The sequence below is a fragment of the Mustela nigripes genome, chromosome 1, assembly GCF_022355385.1.
Source record: "Mustela nigripes isolate SB6536 chromosome 1, MUSNIG.SB6536, whole genome shotgun sequence".
Classification (NCBI taxonomy): Eukaryota; Metazoa; Chordata; class Mammalia; order Carnivora; family Mustelidae; genus Mustela; species Mustela nigripes.
The window spans coordinates 206,857,038-206,870,036 of record NC_081557.1 but is presented as its reverse complement, the minus strand read 5'-3'; the positions used below and the strand labels follow the sequence as shown (position 1 = coordinate 206,870,036).

General features: G+C 49.7%; 1 protein-coding gene across 4 annotated transcripts in view; it reads left to right on the top strand.

Moving 5' to 3' along the window:
* The window catches only part of LOC132004294 (high mobility group protein 20A-like), a 55,979-nt gene extending 43,836 nt beyond the window's left edge, over positions 1-12,143 (top strand). For 2 of the 4 annotated variants that reach the window (XR_009400484.1, XR_009400476.1), the window contains exons 11-12: positions 1,498-1,743; positions 11,417-12,143. Coding sequence is in view for 2 of the 4 variants with exons in the window: in XM_059380585.1 (XP_059236568.1) it covers positions 1,498-1,691 (194 nt within the window). In the remaining 2 variants the exon portion in view is untranslated. Of the gene's footprint in view, positions 1-1,497; positions 6,714-11,416 lie in introns of those variants that run through there. The other 2 variants (XM_059380585.1, XM_059380594.1) reach the window with 2 other exon arrangements.
* Positions 12,144-12,999: the final 856 nt, after the last annotated feature.

The following is a 12,999-nucleotide window of genomic DNA, read 5'->3' as shown; positions in this document are numbered from 1 at the left end:
AGAAAAGGGGTCACAGGCACACTGGGCAGGAGGCCTTGTGTTTGCAGAGAGGGGGAGGTTTGGGAATGTAGGGGGAGAGCAGGACGTAGCAAGGAGAGGGTTGTATCCTCAGGCAATAACTTATGGAGTACTTTTCTCTCTAAAGAAAAAATTCATGAATACCATTCCACTGTGAAATACTTAAATACAACTATTTGTAGGAAATCTAACACATGAGCACTCCCCTTCACTCTTTCCGGATCCCCATCAAATCCTTTCTGGGTCCCGAGGCTGTGACTGTCGGCATCTTTGTGCCTCTCCTTCCTTCCAAGTATCTCGCTATATATCCATGAATGGGTGATATTAAAAATTAACAATAGGAACTCTTGCGGACACCGGCTGGCCATGACCATGTTGCAGGGTCCCTGGGCTCCTGCTTGATTGGTGGTGGGGTCTTAGCAGTTAGGGGACCCTTGGACAGTGTCTGTTTACCAACCAATCTGGCAGCTTTCAGAATTTTCAGACCCAGTTTGGCATTAGGGGGCAGCCGCCCACACTGTGTAGACAAGATACAGAGTCACCTAGCTACAGCTTGTCCATCTTCCACTAACGGGACAGCCATGTGCACATCACCATCAGGGTACTGACCTGTATGTGTCTTCGAGACCTCTCCTGTCATCTGTACGTGACTGTACAATGATCCCTCGCCATCACTGGGATGCATGGAGTCCAGAAGGCACCACATCTGGGAACAGGGGGAGCACTCCTTCTCTCTTCAGTAGCAAAGCCTCAGCCCAAGGGCTCTGGCACTGACAGATGGGGAATGGGTCTTGCTGCTTTAGAAACTTGGAGACCCTCCCCCTCCCCTCCCCTCCCTTCTCCTCCCAGCCTTTTACTCTGATTGAGATCACCTGCCCTGGGATGACTTCCTCGTGAATTCTTATGCTGACATAGGATAGGTGAGATTAAGGACAGGTGACCAGGCTCAAGGGCTCCTACTGAAGAAAAGGATCACACAGACATGGGTCTGCATCGGGCGTGGGTGGCAGATAGGAGACACATTCTTTACCGGACATGAAGCCCAGTGTTCCTAAACCACCGGCCCCAGCACCTTCTCTGCTCAGGCCACTCTCAGCTCCCAGCCTCTCCGCCCTCCAGACCACACACTCAATTCGTTCCTAAGACATCTGAGTCCATCCCACCTGCCAAGCTCTGGGCCCGGTGCCAGGAATCCTGAAATTAGCAGAGATGTTTTATGACCTCTCTGAGCTGGCAGGCTCAGAGGTGTGGCACACGGGAAATAAACCCAGCCATCCCGGCATGAGCTTGAGTCCCACACCTTCCTCCAGGGGTGAGCTGGGGAGCAGGGGTCTCCTCCTTCAAGACCCCATGTGTGTTCTCTGCCCCAGGCCCAGCGCATAGTAGGCCTTGAGGAGAGTTCGAGGTGAGGTCAGGTGAGAGAAGGTGTGCTTTGTGTATCTGCAACAGCCCTTGGGCTCTATCCTTTTGTTGTGGCAGTAAACTGCTCTGAACGCGCCTTCCAACTCTGCAGCTTGAAGCAGTGCCTCACCCCTGCACCAGCAGCCCGGACCTCTCCCAGCAGCTCCGAGGCCAGCTTCCACAGAGGCACCTCTCTCTACGGAGGAAGGACCAAAGAAAGATCCTGTGACGTACGGGACAGTCCGAATGGCTCTACTGACAGGAGAAAATAAGTTGTGTGACTCAATCTTTCTTTTGTGCCCAGGGCTCGGCAGTGTCTGCGCTGTAAGTGTTCCTCCTGGGGGGGCTAAGAGCTGAGCGGCTTTGACTTGGGAAGATTTTGGTTGAGCACTTGTCTTTCCACGTGTGAGCTCCACAGGGACTACAGGCGCACTCCTGCTCTCAGAGCACATGCCTTTCCCCCCGCCCTCCCCCTAGGAGCACGCTTTGGTTTCCTCTGTTATAAAAACAATAGTTGCCCCCGCATCACCCTCAAAGATCAAGTCAGATGATCGGCTTGTCTGAGTTTGGGTTCCCCAGGGGACAGACCCTGAGATCAGGATTTGCAGGCAAATGGATTACTGGGGAGAGGAGTCCAAGCTGGGGAGTAGGGAAGGGGAGAGAGCCATAAAAGGGCGGGCTATCTGACCAAGAAGCCATCGAGGGCAGATGCAGGCTAAGCCCTGGGGAATCCTACAGGACCCGAGAGCATCCCACCTGCTGGCCAGGGAGCTGGCTTACTTAGCCACCGCTCCCTTTACTCTCTGCTGGAGGGTGGCTTCCAGAGGGCTAATCCCCTGTCCTTCCCAGCCTGCTGTGTAGGTGGCAAAGGGGACATGGGAGATCAGAGTGCCTAGGGCTGGGAAACATATGCTACAGGTGCAAGGCTGGCCAGGGTGCCCCCTGGGGTGGCAACAACAGGGCTTGTGGTTGGGACATCAACAGTGTCTGTTATGAGACTCTTGTAATGCTTTCTGGCCTACTAATGGATTTGCAGCCAGAAGATGGGGGTGAGGGGCCATGGTGAGTTCCCCATACACAGGGTGTAGATAGCAGGGACTGGGTCTGACCACCTAGAGCAGAGACCTGACCATAGTGGCCTTGCTGCATAACAAAAAGTCCAGCTACGAGCAGCAGGGTCTGGGAGAACAGCTACCAAGAGGGAAGCAGGCACTGGCATGTGGCTCTTGTGTGTACTTCCATTGTCCCCAAGGGAGGACCCCCAGGCTCCAGCATTGCTTCTGCACTCCAGGCAGATGGTGGCAAGGAAGAAGGACAAGAAGCAGGTGACAGTTGATAGGCCTCACTTTTAAAGAGCTTCCAGAGAGCCCTACTTTCTAGAAAGAGTTTCCAGAAAGCAACTCCCACTTCCATCTCAGGGACCAAGATGGCAGCCTTTGAGCAAGAGGGCCGCAAGGGAGGCTGGGAAGTGTAGTTCCCAGAGCAAAGCTGGGGTGGGTTAGGGAGAAGGGAGCAGAACAGAACTGGAAAGGCCAATGTAAGAAGGCCTGTATGCAGTGTGGCTGGAGTCCTTGCAAAGGAGCCTGGTGTCATTCTCCACTCAGCAGACATGGGTGGGCACAGATGGTGTGTCTCTGGCGTGTTTATTGCAGGACTCAACGTTGGGGTGATAACCCTTTACTAGTTTTGTTTGCAGCGTGCTCTGTACACATCATTTCCTTTCCTCTGTACACAACGTCCAATATGAGTGCAAGGAAGGTCTCATAGAACTATTTACGCATGGAAAGAGAGAAGCCCCATAACTTGTCTGAGATGCCATCAGTGGGCAGGCCAGGTGTGGTTTCCCTCGTGACCACGTCCTGTGGGAATCCAGCTCTTGGCTCTGACCTTGGAGCCTGCAGTGTTGTCAAACCCTTGGCATAGGGATATCTTTCTCTTTCCAAACCAGCTCGGCCTCTCCCTCCCTGTGGTTACCTCACCCCTGTTCATCCTGACCCCCCCACTTGCAAACAGCCCATGGTCATTGGCTTTTCTACTTCTTTCCCTCAGATCAAGACTCCCCCAGACAGAGGCTGGCCCCAGATACACACTCAGCAAAACTCACTGGATAAGAACACTGAAAATATCCAAACGAGACCCTGAAGAGGATTGCCAGATTTAGCATATAAAAAACACAGGACACTAGTTAAATTTGAATGCAGATAAACAACAAATAGCTTTCTGTGTAAGTATATCCCATAATATTTGGGACATGCTGCTACTGAAAATTGATTATTTATCTAAAATTCAGTTGTAACCGGGTGTCCTGAATTTTTTCTGGCAAACCTAGCATGAGTGACTCGCCGACCAGGCAGCTCCCGCAGCTCAGCCCTTCATTCATTCCATCACTGGGAAGACAGACACACTCCTCCCGGGACACACAGCAGATTGGTGGCGGTCCCTGAGCTCTCCCCGGCTGCCAGGGTCTGAGACTCCTACTTTCCCACAGAACAGCCAAGAGAAGCAGGGACTGGCAGGTCCCAAGTGAGAAGGGGAAGACCCAGGGGTCCAGGAGGTGAGGGCGGGGTTCCTCAGATGGCAGTGGAAGGATAAACCTAGGGATGCTGGGCAGGCTCGGTTCTGGCTTCAGCTCTACCTCTGAAAGTCTGCGGGACCTGGAGCACATCTTCACGTCCCACAAGGGAGCTAGAGTAGCTCGGCTTTAATACCTGACGTCTGAACACCAAAAACATACCCACACACAAATGTTCTCTACGTAGCAACCATGGGGCTCTGCGCAGGGCACTTGTTCCCTGAGCCTTGGTGTTCTGACTTGTAAGACAGGGCAGAGTTATTATAAGAGTAAAAGGAGCTGGGTTTTAGAAAGTGCCCAGCACAGTGCCTGCCCATTGCTGGAGGGGCTCCAGACATGGTTGGTCCTGTTATTACTGACGATAACTCCGCCAGGACCCATCTCGGATATACGGGGACAAGGACAACTTTACCAACCACCTGAAAGGTTCTACACAGGTGCCCAGGCCCTTGCTGGTCTCAGGCTTATCTCTACTTCCGAACCTTTTGGCTGAAGCAATTCCATTCACCATGCACCTGCACCACCTCGCCTTCCCACCCCTGAAATGCAATCTCCCTGCAGGTCTGGTTTTGGGCCGAGGCCTCCATGGGACCGCTTGGAGGTGATGGGGCTTTGATTTCAGGAGTGGGGGCCACATTTGGACAGTGTGCCCAGTGTGCTCCCCCTGAGCCTTGGCCAGCAGAGCTGAAACTAAGAATCTGGGCAAGACTTATGTCTGAGGAGACACAGAAATATATGCAATTTACATGTGGCCTAGCATACACAAATAGATCTACAACTCACCCCAATGCAAAACAATAGTTGCCCTACTTCAGAGGTGCACTCTGACCCTCTGTATTCTTTTCAGTTTCACGGTTTCAAAGTGCTGGTCACAGGCCATCAAACTGACTTCAGGACTTCCTAATCAGTTACTGTGCACAGTTTACAATCTTTCTCAGTCCTTCTCACCCCGGCACCCTGAGGTTTGGTTATCAGCTTGTATGGCTGGGTAGGTAGGAGTTCCAGGCCTGAACTCTGTCCTCTGTTTGTGCTGGAAGCAAGAAACCAGGGCTGAACATCTGGCTGTGCCTCCCCACAGGGATGCCCTGGGGTGAGACACAAATGCCCCTGATAGCTCGGAGGAGGCTGCTCCTAATCTTGCTGCGGAAGAGTATTGAATGAGTCCACAGACCAGGGCTTGGTGTGGGGTGAGCTCGGTCAGTATTGGCCGTGATGATAACCAGGGCCAGCGTCACGGGTGTGCAGCCTCTGGAATCACACAGAGGTCCGCCTGGGTCCATGCTCAGCTGTTGTCCTCTTGAAAATCTTCGTTTCTCTTTGAACTTGTGTCTTGTAAGTGACGTCTGCTGGAACAACAGAGGACATCTGTGAGTAGAGGGAAGATGCCAAGCGATTATGCCCACATGGTGGGCGGCACGTGCCCTAAGCAGTTGGCTTGGCCGTCGGGCGATAGGCACTGGTGGTGACGGTGGCAGAGTGGGTGACCCAGGGAGAGGGAAGAGTTCCGTGTGGCGCTGGTGCCTGGACCACAGTGGGAAACGAGCTGGCCCTTCCCTGCCTGGAAGCTGTCCTTGCAGCACCTGCAGAAATGTTAACTCTCAGGCCTGAGCACCGAGACCAGATCTGCCAGGCATAGGCAGTAAACCTTGTCAGTAAGTTATTGCAGAATACAGGTGTGCCCGTGGACATTGCAATAAAGCGAGCCACTTAGTAGAATTCTTCAATGAGTTTAGAATCTCTGGATTTAAAAACTATTACAACATTGCCGAGCGAATATCCGAAGGCTTAGAATTGGAAATAATGTAAAGATTGTCATATTTGGTAGAAAAAAAACACTATTTCCACATAAAGTTTGACGAACCAATTATTAAAGAGGATGACAATTTAGGGGTGCCTCTGGCTCAGTCAGTTGGGCATCTGACTCCAGATTTTGGCTCAAGTCATGATCTCAGGGTCATGAGATCAAGTCCCATGTGGGGCTTCACACTCAGTAGGGAGTCCACATTAGATTCTCTCTTTCTCCTCCCTCTCCCCTCTCTCTCTCTCAAATAAGCCTTTTTTTTTTTTTTAAGAGGAAGACAATTTTTTAAAGTTTTCCCTTGTAATTCAAGATGGAGTAATAGGAAGCATAAGCAAGAGAATGAACCATATACAAATCATGGAGCCAAGGTGGTTTCTTGTAAAACCTCCCCCAGTTACAGGGAATGTCAGACATTAGACATTAAAATACCATGTATAAATTTGCATGTAAAACTCAGTTCAGATTTACATGAAACTGACTCACTGAAAAGAGTTGCATCTTTTTAGAAAAATGTTCTGCAGCAATCGTCAGCTCTAAAATTTGTTTCAAATCAATAATTGATCTGAAATTTATCCCGATGTTATTGCAGCCTGAAAAAAAAAAACCTCAGGAGCCCCAATAATGGTTGCAATCAGCAGAAAGACCCTCAAAAAGAAAAATTATTGGAAATTATTCACCATCTTGAGTTGCCAAGAGCAACAGATGTCACTTCCCATTACACTGGTTGAAAACAAGTTGCTCTAAGTATACATTTCGATGAAATGTATGAATTTGCAGTAAAGCAAATCTGGAAAATCTTATCATCAAGCTCTCCCATTAATAAGGTGTTACTATTTGTTGTATTTTGTAATTTATGACTCCAAAAATATTGGTTTCACAATTTGCAAGCTTGCGTTGTTCCCCACATGTCCCTGTTGTTGCCGCCATAGTGCGTAAGTAATAAAATATTTTAAAGGGAAAATCTTTGTATTTAATCCCTTCAACCACACCGTTCCCCTGCTTTTAAGTTAAGTCAAAGGGGCCCCACATTTTTATTTTCCACTGAGCCCTACCAATTATGTAGCCAAGTGAGGGTAACAGGTGAGAAGAAACAGCAGCGTCGACACCAACTGGGAACACGACAGATGCAGAATCTCGAACTCACCCCAGACCTGCGGGCCAGACTCTGCATTTTCATGGTATTTAAGGTGAAGTGTAGGCATGTGAGAGTCTAAGACCCACCACCCTAGATAAAGTGATTGGGGGAGAACTTGTCCAGGTTCCTGGTCCCTTTGCGTCCTCTGTGTTGCTATTAAAAGTCTGTCCACTAGAGGTCACCAGAGCCAAGAATTAATGAACAGCTTTTCCAAGGGAGGCATGTGGTCAAGAATGGGGCTGGGCGGTCTTTTATCCATTTAGAGTTTATCTTTGTGTATGGTGTAAGAGAATGGTCGAGTTTCATTCTTCTACATATAGCTGTCCAGTTTTCCCAGCACCATTTATTGAAGAGACTCTCTTTTTTCCACTTAAATTTTTTCTGTTTTGTCGAAGATTATTTGCCCATAGAGTTGAGGGTCCATATCTGGGCTCTCTACTCTGTTCCACTGGTCTATGTGTCTGTTTTTATGCCAGTACCATGCTGTCTTGGTGATCACAGCTTTGTAGTAAAGCTTGAAATCAGGTAACGTGATGCCCCCAGTTTTATTTTTGTTTTTCAACATTTCCTTAGCAATTCGGGGTCTCTTCTGATTCCATAAAAATTTTAGGATTATTTGCTCTAGCTCTTTGAAAAATACTGGTGGAATTTTGATCGGAATGGCATTAAAAGTATAGATTGCTCTAGGCAGTATAAACATTTTAACAATGTTTATTCTTCCAATCCAAGAGCATGGAATGGTCTTCCACCTTTTTGTGTCTTCTTCAATTTCTTTCATGAGTGTTCTGGAGTTCCTTGAGTACAGATCCTTTACCTCTTTGGTTAGGTTTATTCCCAGGTATCTTATGGCTCTTGGTGCTATAGTAAATGGAATCGATTCTCTAATTTCCCTTTCTGTATTTTCATTGTTAGTGTATAAGAAAGTCACTGATTTCTGTACATTGACTTTGTATCCTGCCACGTTACTGAATTGCTGTATGAGTTCTAGTAGTTTGGGGGTGGAGTCTTTTGGGTTTTCCATATAAAGAATCATGTCATCTGCGAAGAGAGAGAGTTTGACTTCTTCATTGTCAATTTGGATACCTTTTATTTCTCTTTGTTTTCTGATTGCTGTTGCTAGGACTTTTAATACTATGTTGAACAAGAGTGGTGAGAGTGGGCATCCTTGTCGTGTTCCTGATCCCAACGGGAAGGCTGTGAGCTTTTTCCCATTGAGGATGATATTTGCTGTGGGTCTTTCATAGATAGATTTTATGAAGAACAGAAATGTTCCCTCTATCCCTATACTCTGAAGTGTTTTAATCAGGAACGGGTGCTGGATTTTGTCAAATGCTTTTTCTGCATCTTTGGAGAACAGTGTGGAGATTCCTCAAGAAATTAAAGATAGAGCTTCCCTATGACCCTGCAATTGCACTACTGGGTATTTACCCCAAAGATACAGATGTAGTGAAAAGAAGGGCCATCTGTACCCCAATGTTTATAGCAGCAATGGCCACAGTCGCCAAACTGTGGAAAGAACCAAGATGCCCTTCAACAGACGAATGGATAAGGAAGATGTGGTCCATATACACTCCGGTGTATTATGCCTCTATCAGAAAGGATGAATACCCAACTTTTGTAGCAACATGGATAGGACTGGAAGAGATTATGCTGAGTGAAATAAGTCAAGCAGAGAGAGTCAATTATCATATGGTTTCACTTATTTGTGGAGCATAACAAATAACTCAGAGGACATGGGAGATGGAGACGAGAAGGGAGTTGAGGGAAATTGGAAGAGGAGGTGAACCATGAGAGACTATGGACTCTGAAAAACAACCTAAGGGTCTTGAAGGGGTGGGGGGTGGGAGGTTGGATGAACAAGGTGGTGGGTATTAGGGCAGACACATATTGCATGGAGCACTGTGTGTGGTACAAAAACAATGAATACTGTTACACTGAAAAGAAATGTTAAAAAAAAAAAAAACCTACAAAAAGAGAAAAGAATGGGGCTGGGAGTTAACCATCTCCCCAGAATCGAATTTCTGCCTAACTACTCAAAGGCATGTTTAATCAGAAATATGCATCTGCAAAGGGCACACTTCTGAAGTCAGATTGCTGGTTTTCCCAGTGGAAACCCCAGGCAGAGGCCAGCCTGCCGGACTAGGGGAGCCAGGAACCAGTGCCTAGGGAAGCTGCCTCTCCTCTCTTGGCCTGCGTGCCTCCATCCATAAAGTGTGGGCAGTTGGACCATGAGATTTCCAGGATTCCCCTCACTTCCCATTGCAGCTTTCTGTCCTGGGCCCCCAACTTTGCTAAAGAAATAGAAACAAGCTCTAGTCTTGTATCCACAGGTAAAATGTCCTCTTCCAGGCCTTCAGGGTCCTAGGAGACCAGGGGCTGTGCCTTGGAATTCAGGGTGTCTGCAGGTCTGGACCTTTAAGGAACCTGGCATTCTGGAGGTCATGGACCATTCATCTCCATGCCACGTAGAGTGGGTTCTGAGCACGGGTGGAGAGGCATAAGATTCCAGAGGAACAGAGCTGTACCAAATCAGCCATCGCACAGATGCGGAAACCAAGGTCTAGGGAAGGATGTGACTATCTCCCAGGTTCCTAGAGCCCAGAGTCAATGGGGAAGCTGCAACTAGAGCCTAAGGGTCCGGGGGCTGAAGGCAGCAATGCACTTGCCCAAGGCTTCTTTTCGCAGGAGCTGGATGGATTCTCATTGCCTGGATCTCTGGGGGGGAAATATCACATGGGGTCTGACATCCTCACGGGACCTGCTGCCCAGAGAGGAGCTCGGAACCTTGGCCAGCAAAGCAGGCCGGGGCCTGCAGGGGCTGCCCACAATCCTAGCGTTGTCAGGGTTTCTGTCAAAAAGAGAGCTGAGGTCTCTCTGCTCACAGCTAGGTGCCATCCGGTTCTCCACTTGGCTCCAGAGACATTAACTGGAGATCCTCTAGCCTGGGGGGGCCACATGGTGGGCTGTGTCATTGTAGAGCTTGGTCACAGCTTTGACTGTGCCATCCCCCTGCTCAAAAGCTCCTAGTGGCTACCTATTGCCTAAGTGATGGAGCAGATGATCCCCGCTCCTCAGCTTGACGTCAATATACTTCAGAGATGGGACACAAACACCTTGCTGATCCCCATGCAGCCCCCCTGCCGATTGGGCCCACAGGCTGGATTGGTGCATAAGCCCAAGTCAGCCTGCCCACCTGCCTTCATTCACCCCTAGTATAGATCCTTTACCAGTTCTAGGCATTGCTCTAGGCCCCAGGGAGGCAGCAGGGAGCAAACAGACAAGATCACACCCTGGCCAAGCTCAGGTTCAAGGGGGGACAGGCAAACAAGAAATCAACCATAAACTATGGCAGTGAGCAGGGAGCGAAGCAAGGGGGATGGAGTGGCAGGGCTGCAATGTTCCACAGGGTGGTCGGGGAAGGCCTCTCAGTGAGAAGGTGGCACCTGTTCCGAGACCAGGAAGTATGGGGCTGGGGAACAGCATCCAGGCAGAGGGAACAGAAGGTGCAAAGACCCCAAGTCAAGAGTGGGTTCAGTGTGTTCTGGGACCAGCATGAGGCCAGGGAGCAAAAGGAAAGGAGCAGAGGATGGGGCCCAAGAGTAACATGGCGCCGGGGGCCTCGGGGTCAATTGGAAGGACTTCAGCTTCTATGCTGAGGAAGGCAGAGACCCTGGAGGGTTTTGTCCAAGGAGTGACAAGACCTGACATCATCCTTTCTCAAATTTCTCAAATTAGGGCATGGCCAAATGTCCTAAATTCAAATCCTGCAGCAGCCATGCATAAGGTGTTGGATGTGGTCCGTTCATCTCTCTGAGCCTTGAGCTCCTGTTGCACAGCTCCTGGTATCGAGCAGGCCCTCAGCAGTAATGGCTGCCTTTCCTGCCCCTCTGAATAGAGCTGAGACAGACACACATCCTCTGTAGTTGACAGTCAGGCAGAATATGATGATGGTGATGATGGTGATGGTGGTAACGGTGGTGGTGATGGTGATGATGGTGATGATAGTGGTGATGATGATGATGGTGGTGATGTTGATGGTGGTAGTGATGGTGGTAATGGTGGTAATAGTGGTGATGGTGGTGGTGATGGTGGTAATGGTGGTGATAGTGGTGATGCTGATGATGGTGGTGATGATGGTGATGGCAGTGGTGATGGTGATGATAATGATGGGGATAGTGATGCTGGGTATGGTGATGATGGTAATGGTGGTGATGATGGTGAGTGTGGTGTTGCTGGTACTGGTGATTATAGATGGGTTCCTGTGTGTTGGGATAGTCGTTTCCTCAGCATGGAGATACACTGTTCCAGAGACCAGTGAGCACACACGCAAGTAGCCTCAACCATTCACCACAGTCTGCACAAGTACTTTTTTCTGAATGTGCTGTGATGTGACAAAGGTTGGAAAGCCCTGCTTAACTTGATGCTGTTCATTTTACCTTCCATTTGTTGCTTAGTACCATTGTCTCCTATTTCTTCCGCCACCGCACAGACAAAGTCTTCCGGCTTGCGCTTTTCCTTCAGCTAAAAAAGACTCTTGAAGAAGTTCTCAGTGGAGGAGAAAATCAGAGCCCCGATTCCAGCAATTTGACTCTTTAGATGACAGTTTCCCATGCTGACCCCATGCCATGGAGGACTGTGTGACAGACAGGGAGCCTGGTGGGGCGCCCTGGACGGAAGTTCAGCTCTGACTTTGCATGCCTCGGCTGAGACACCGCGCTGCTCACTTGACATCCTGGCGCTCCCTGGCTGTGGGACACTACAAATGGCTGCACATCCTGCATCACACATCACACCAAGTCTGGGCTGGTTTCTCTGTGACTACTCTGAATGAAAGCTCATGCCCACCTTATGGAAATAGATGCTAACTTGTGAGGCAGGGCCATAAGAGATGTGCTCCTTCTGCTTTGCACACCTTGGAAACCCCCTCCCCCACTGCGTAGAAGCCAGCTGCCATGTCAGGTGCTGTTCGGCCCCAGATCGCCACGCCGGCAGGAAGCCCAAGCAGCCCCATGGAGAGCCAGAGGCCATCTGGAGGACACCCAGCATCTGCTTCATGTGAGTGAAACCTTCTTGGACCTTCCAGCCCTGTTCACTGCCAGCGCCACGTATCTGAGCAACAGTCCCCAGCTGATGCTACATAGAGGGGAAAAAAAAAAAAGTTCAGTGGACACCTGCCCACATTCCTGACCCCAGAATGATGAGCAAGTAAAGCAGTTTTTCAAGCTGCTAAGTCTAGGCGTGGTTTATGATGCGGTAACAGATGACCGAGCCCCATGAAATATGCCTTCGCCCACCCCAGGGGACCACTTTGGGACAAGCAAGTGTGGGGGACAGGGTGCTAGTCCTTTCTCTATCAGACAATTTCCACCACTGCCCCCCCATCTGGTCCTCTCCAGCCTCATGGTCAGCCGCCCCCCCACCTCTGCTCTCAGCAGCCCAAACAGCTGCCAGGACCCCCTGGTCTGCCACCCTCCAGGACTCTGCACCCATCCCATCCTGCCTTCTTTGAGGAGGACCCTGTTCTCCCCTTCCTAGAGCAAACCTCCCTTTCTTCTTTAGGTCCCAGCTCCGAAGTTACCCTTTCCCCAGCAGCCTGCAGGCACCCTTGGACTCCACAGGCCTTCATATATGCATCTGAGGCTTATTTGGAAAAGCACATGGTACTTTTCATGCTGCTTGACATGGTGTGTTCTGGGCCCCCGCATCTCCCTGGGCCCATCTCCATGCTGATGTCAGGCCAGACCCTCCTCTCCTTTGCTCAGGGACAGAGGGCAGATATACTCTGAGGATGATAGAAGCTCATGGTCCCTGCCTCGGGCAGGACAAAGGCCAGCAGCATTGAGGTTAGCCACTGATATTGGGTTTCCTCCAGGAAAAAATGTTTAATTCAGTGATTTCATGCAACACCTCTCGCCCCACACAGTTAACAGTCCCAAAGTGAGCACCAGGATCATCTGGTACCCGGGCTCCTGCTCCGCAAAGCAGGCCATCAGAGCCTGACAGCTTCCATTGTATCAAAATTTTAAGGAAAACAATTATCTGTGATCACAGTGAGCTTTCTGGGTAATTTAT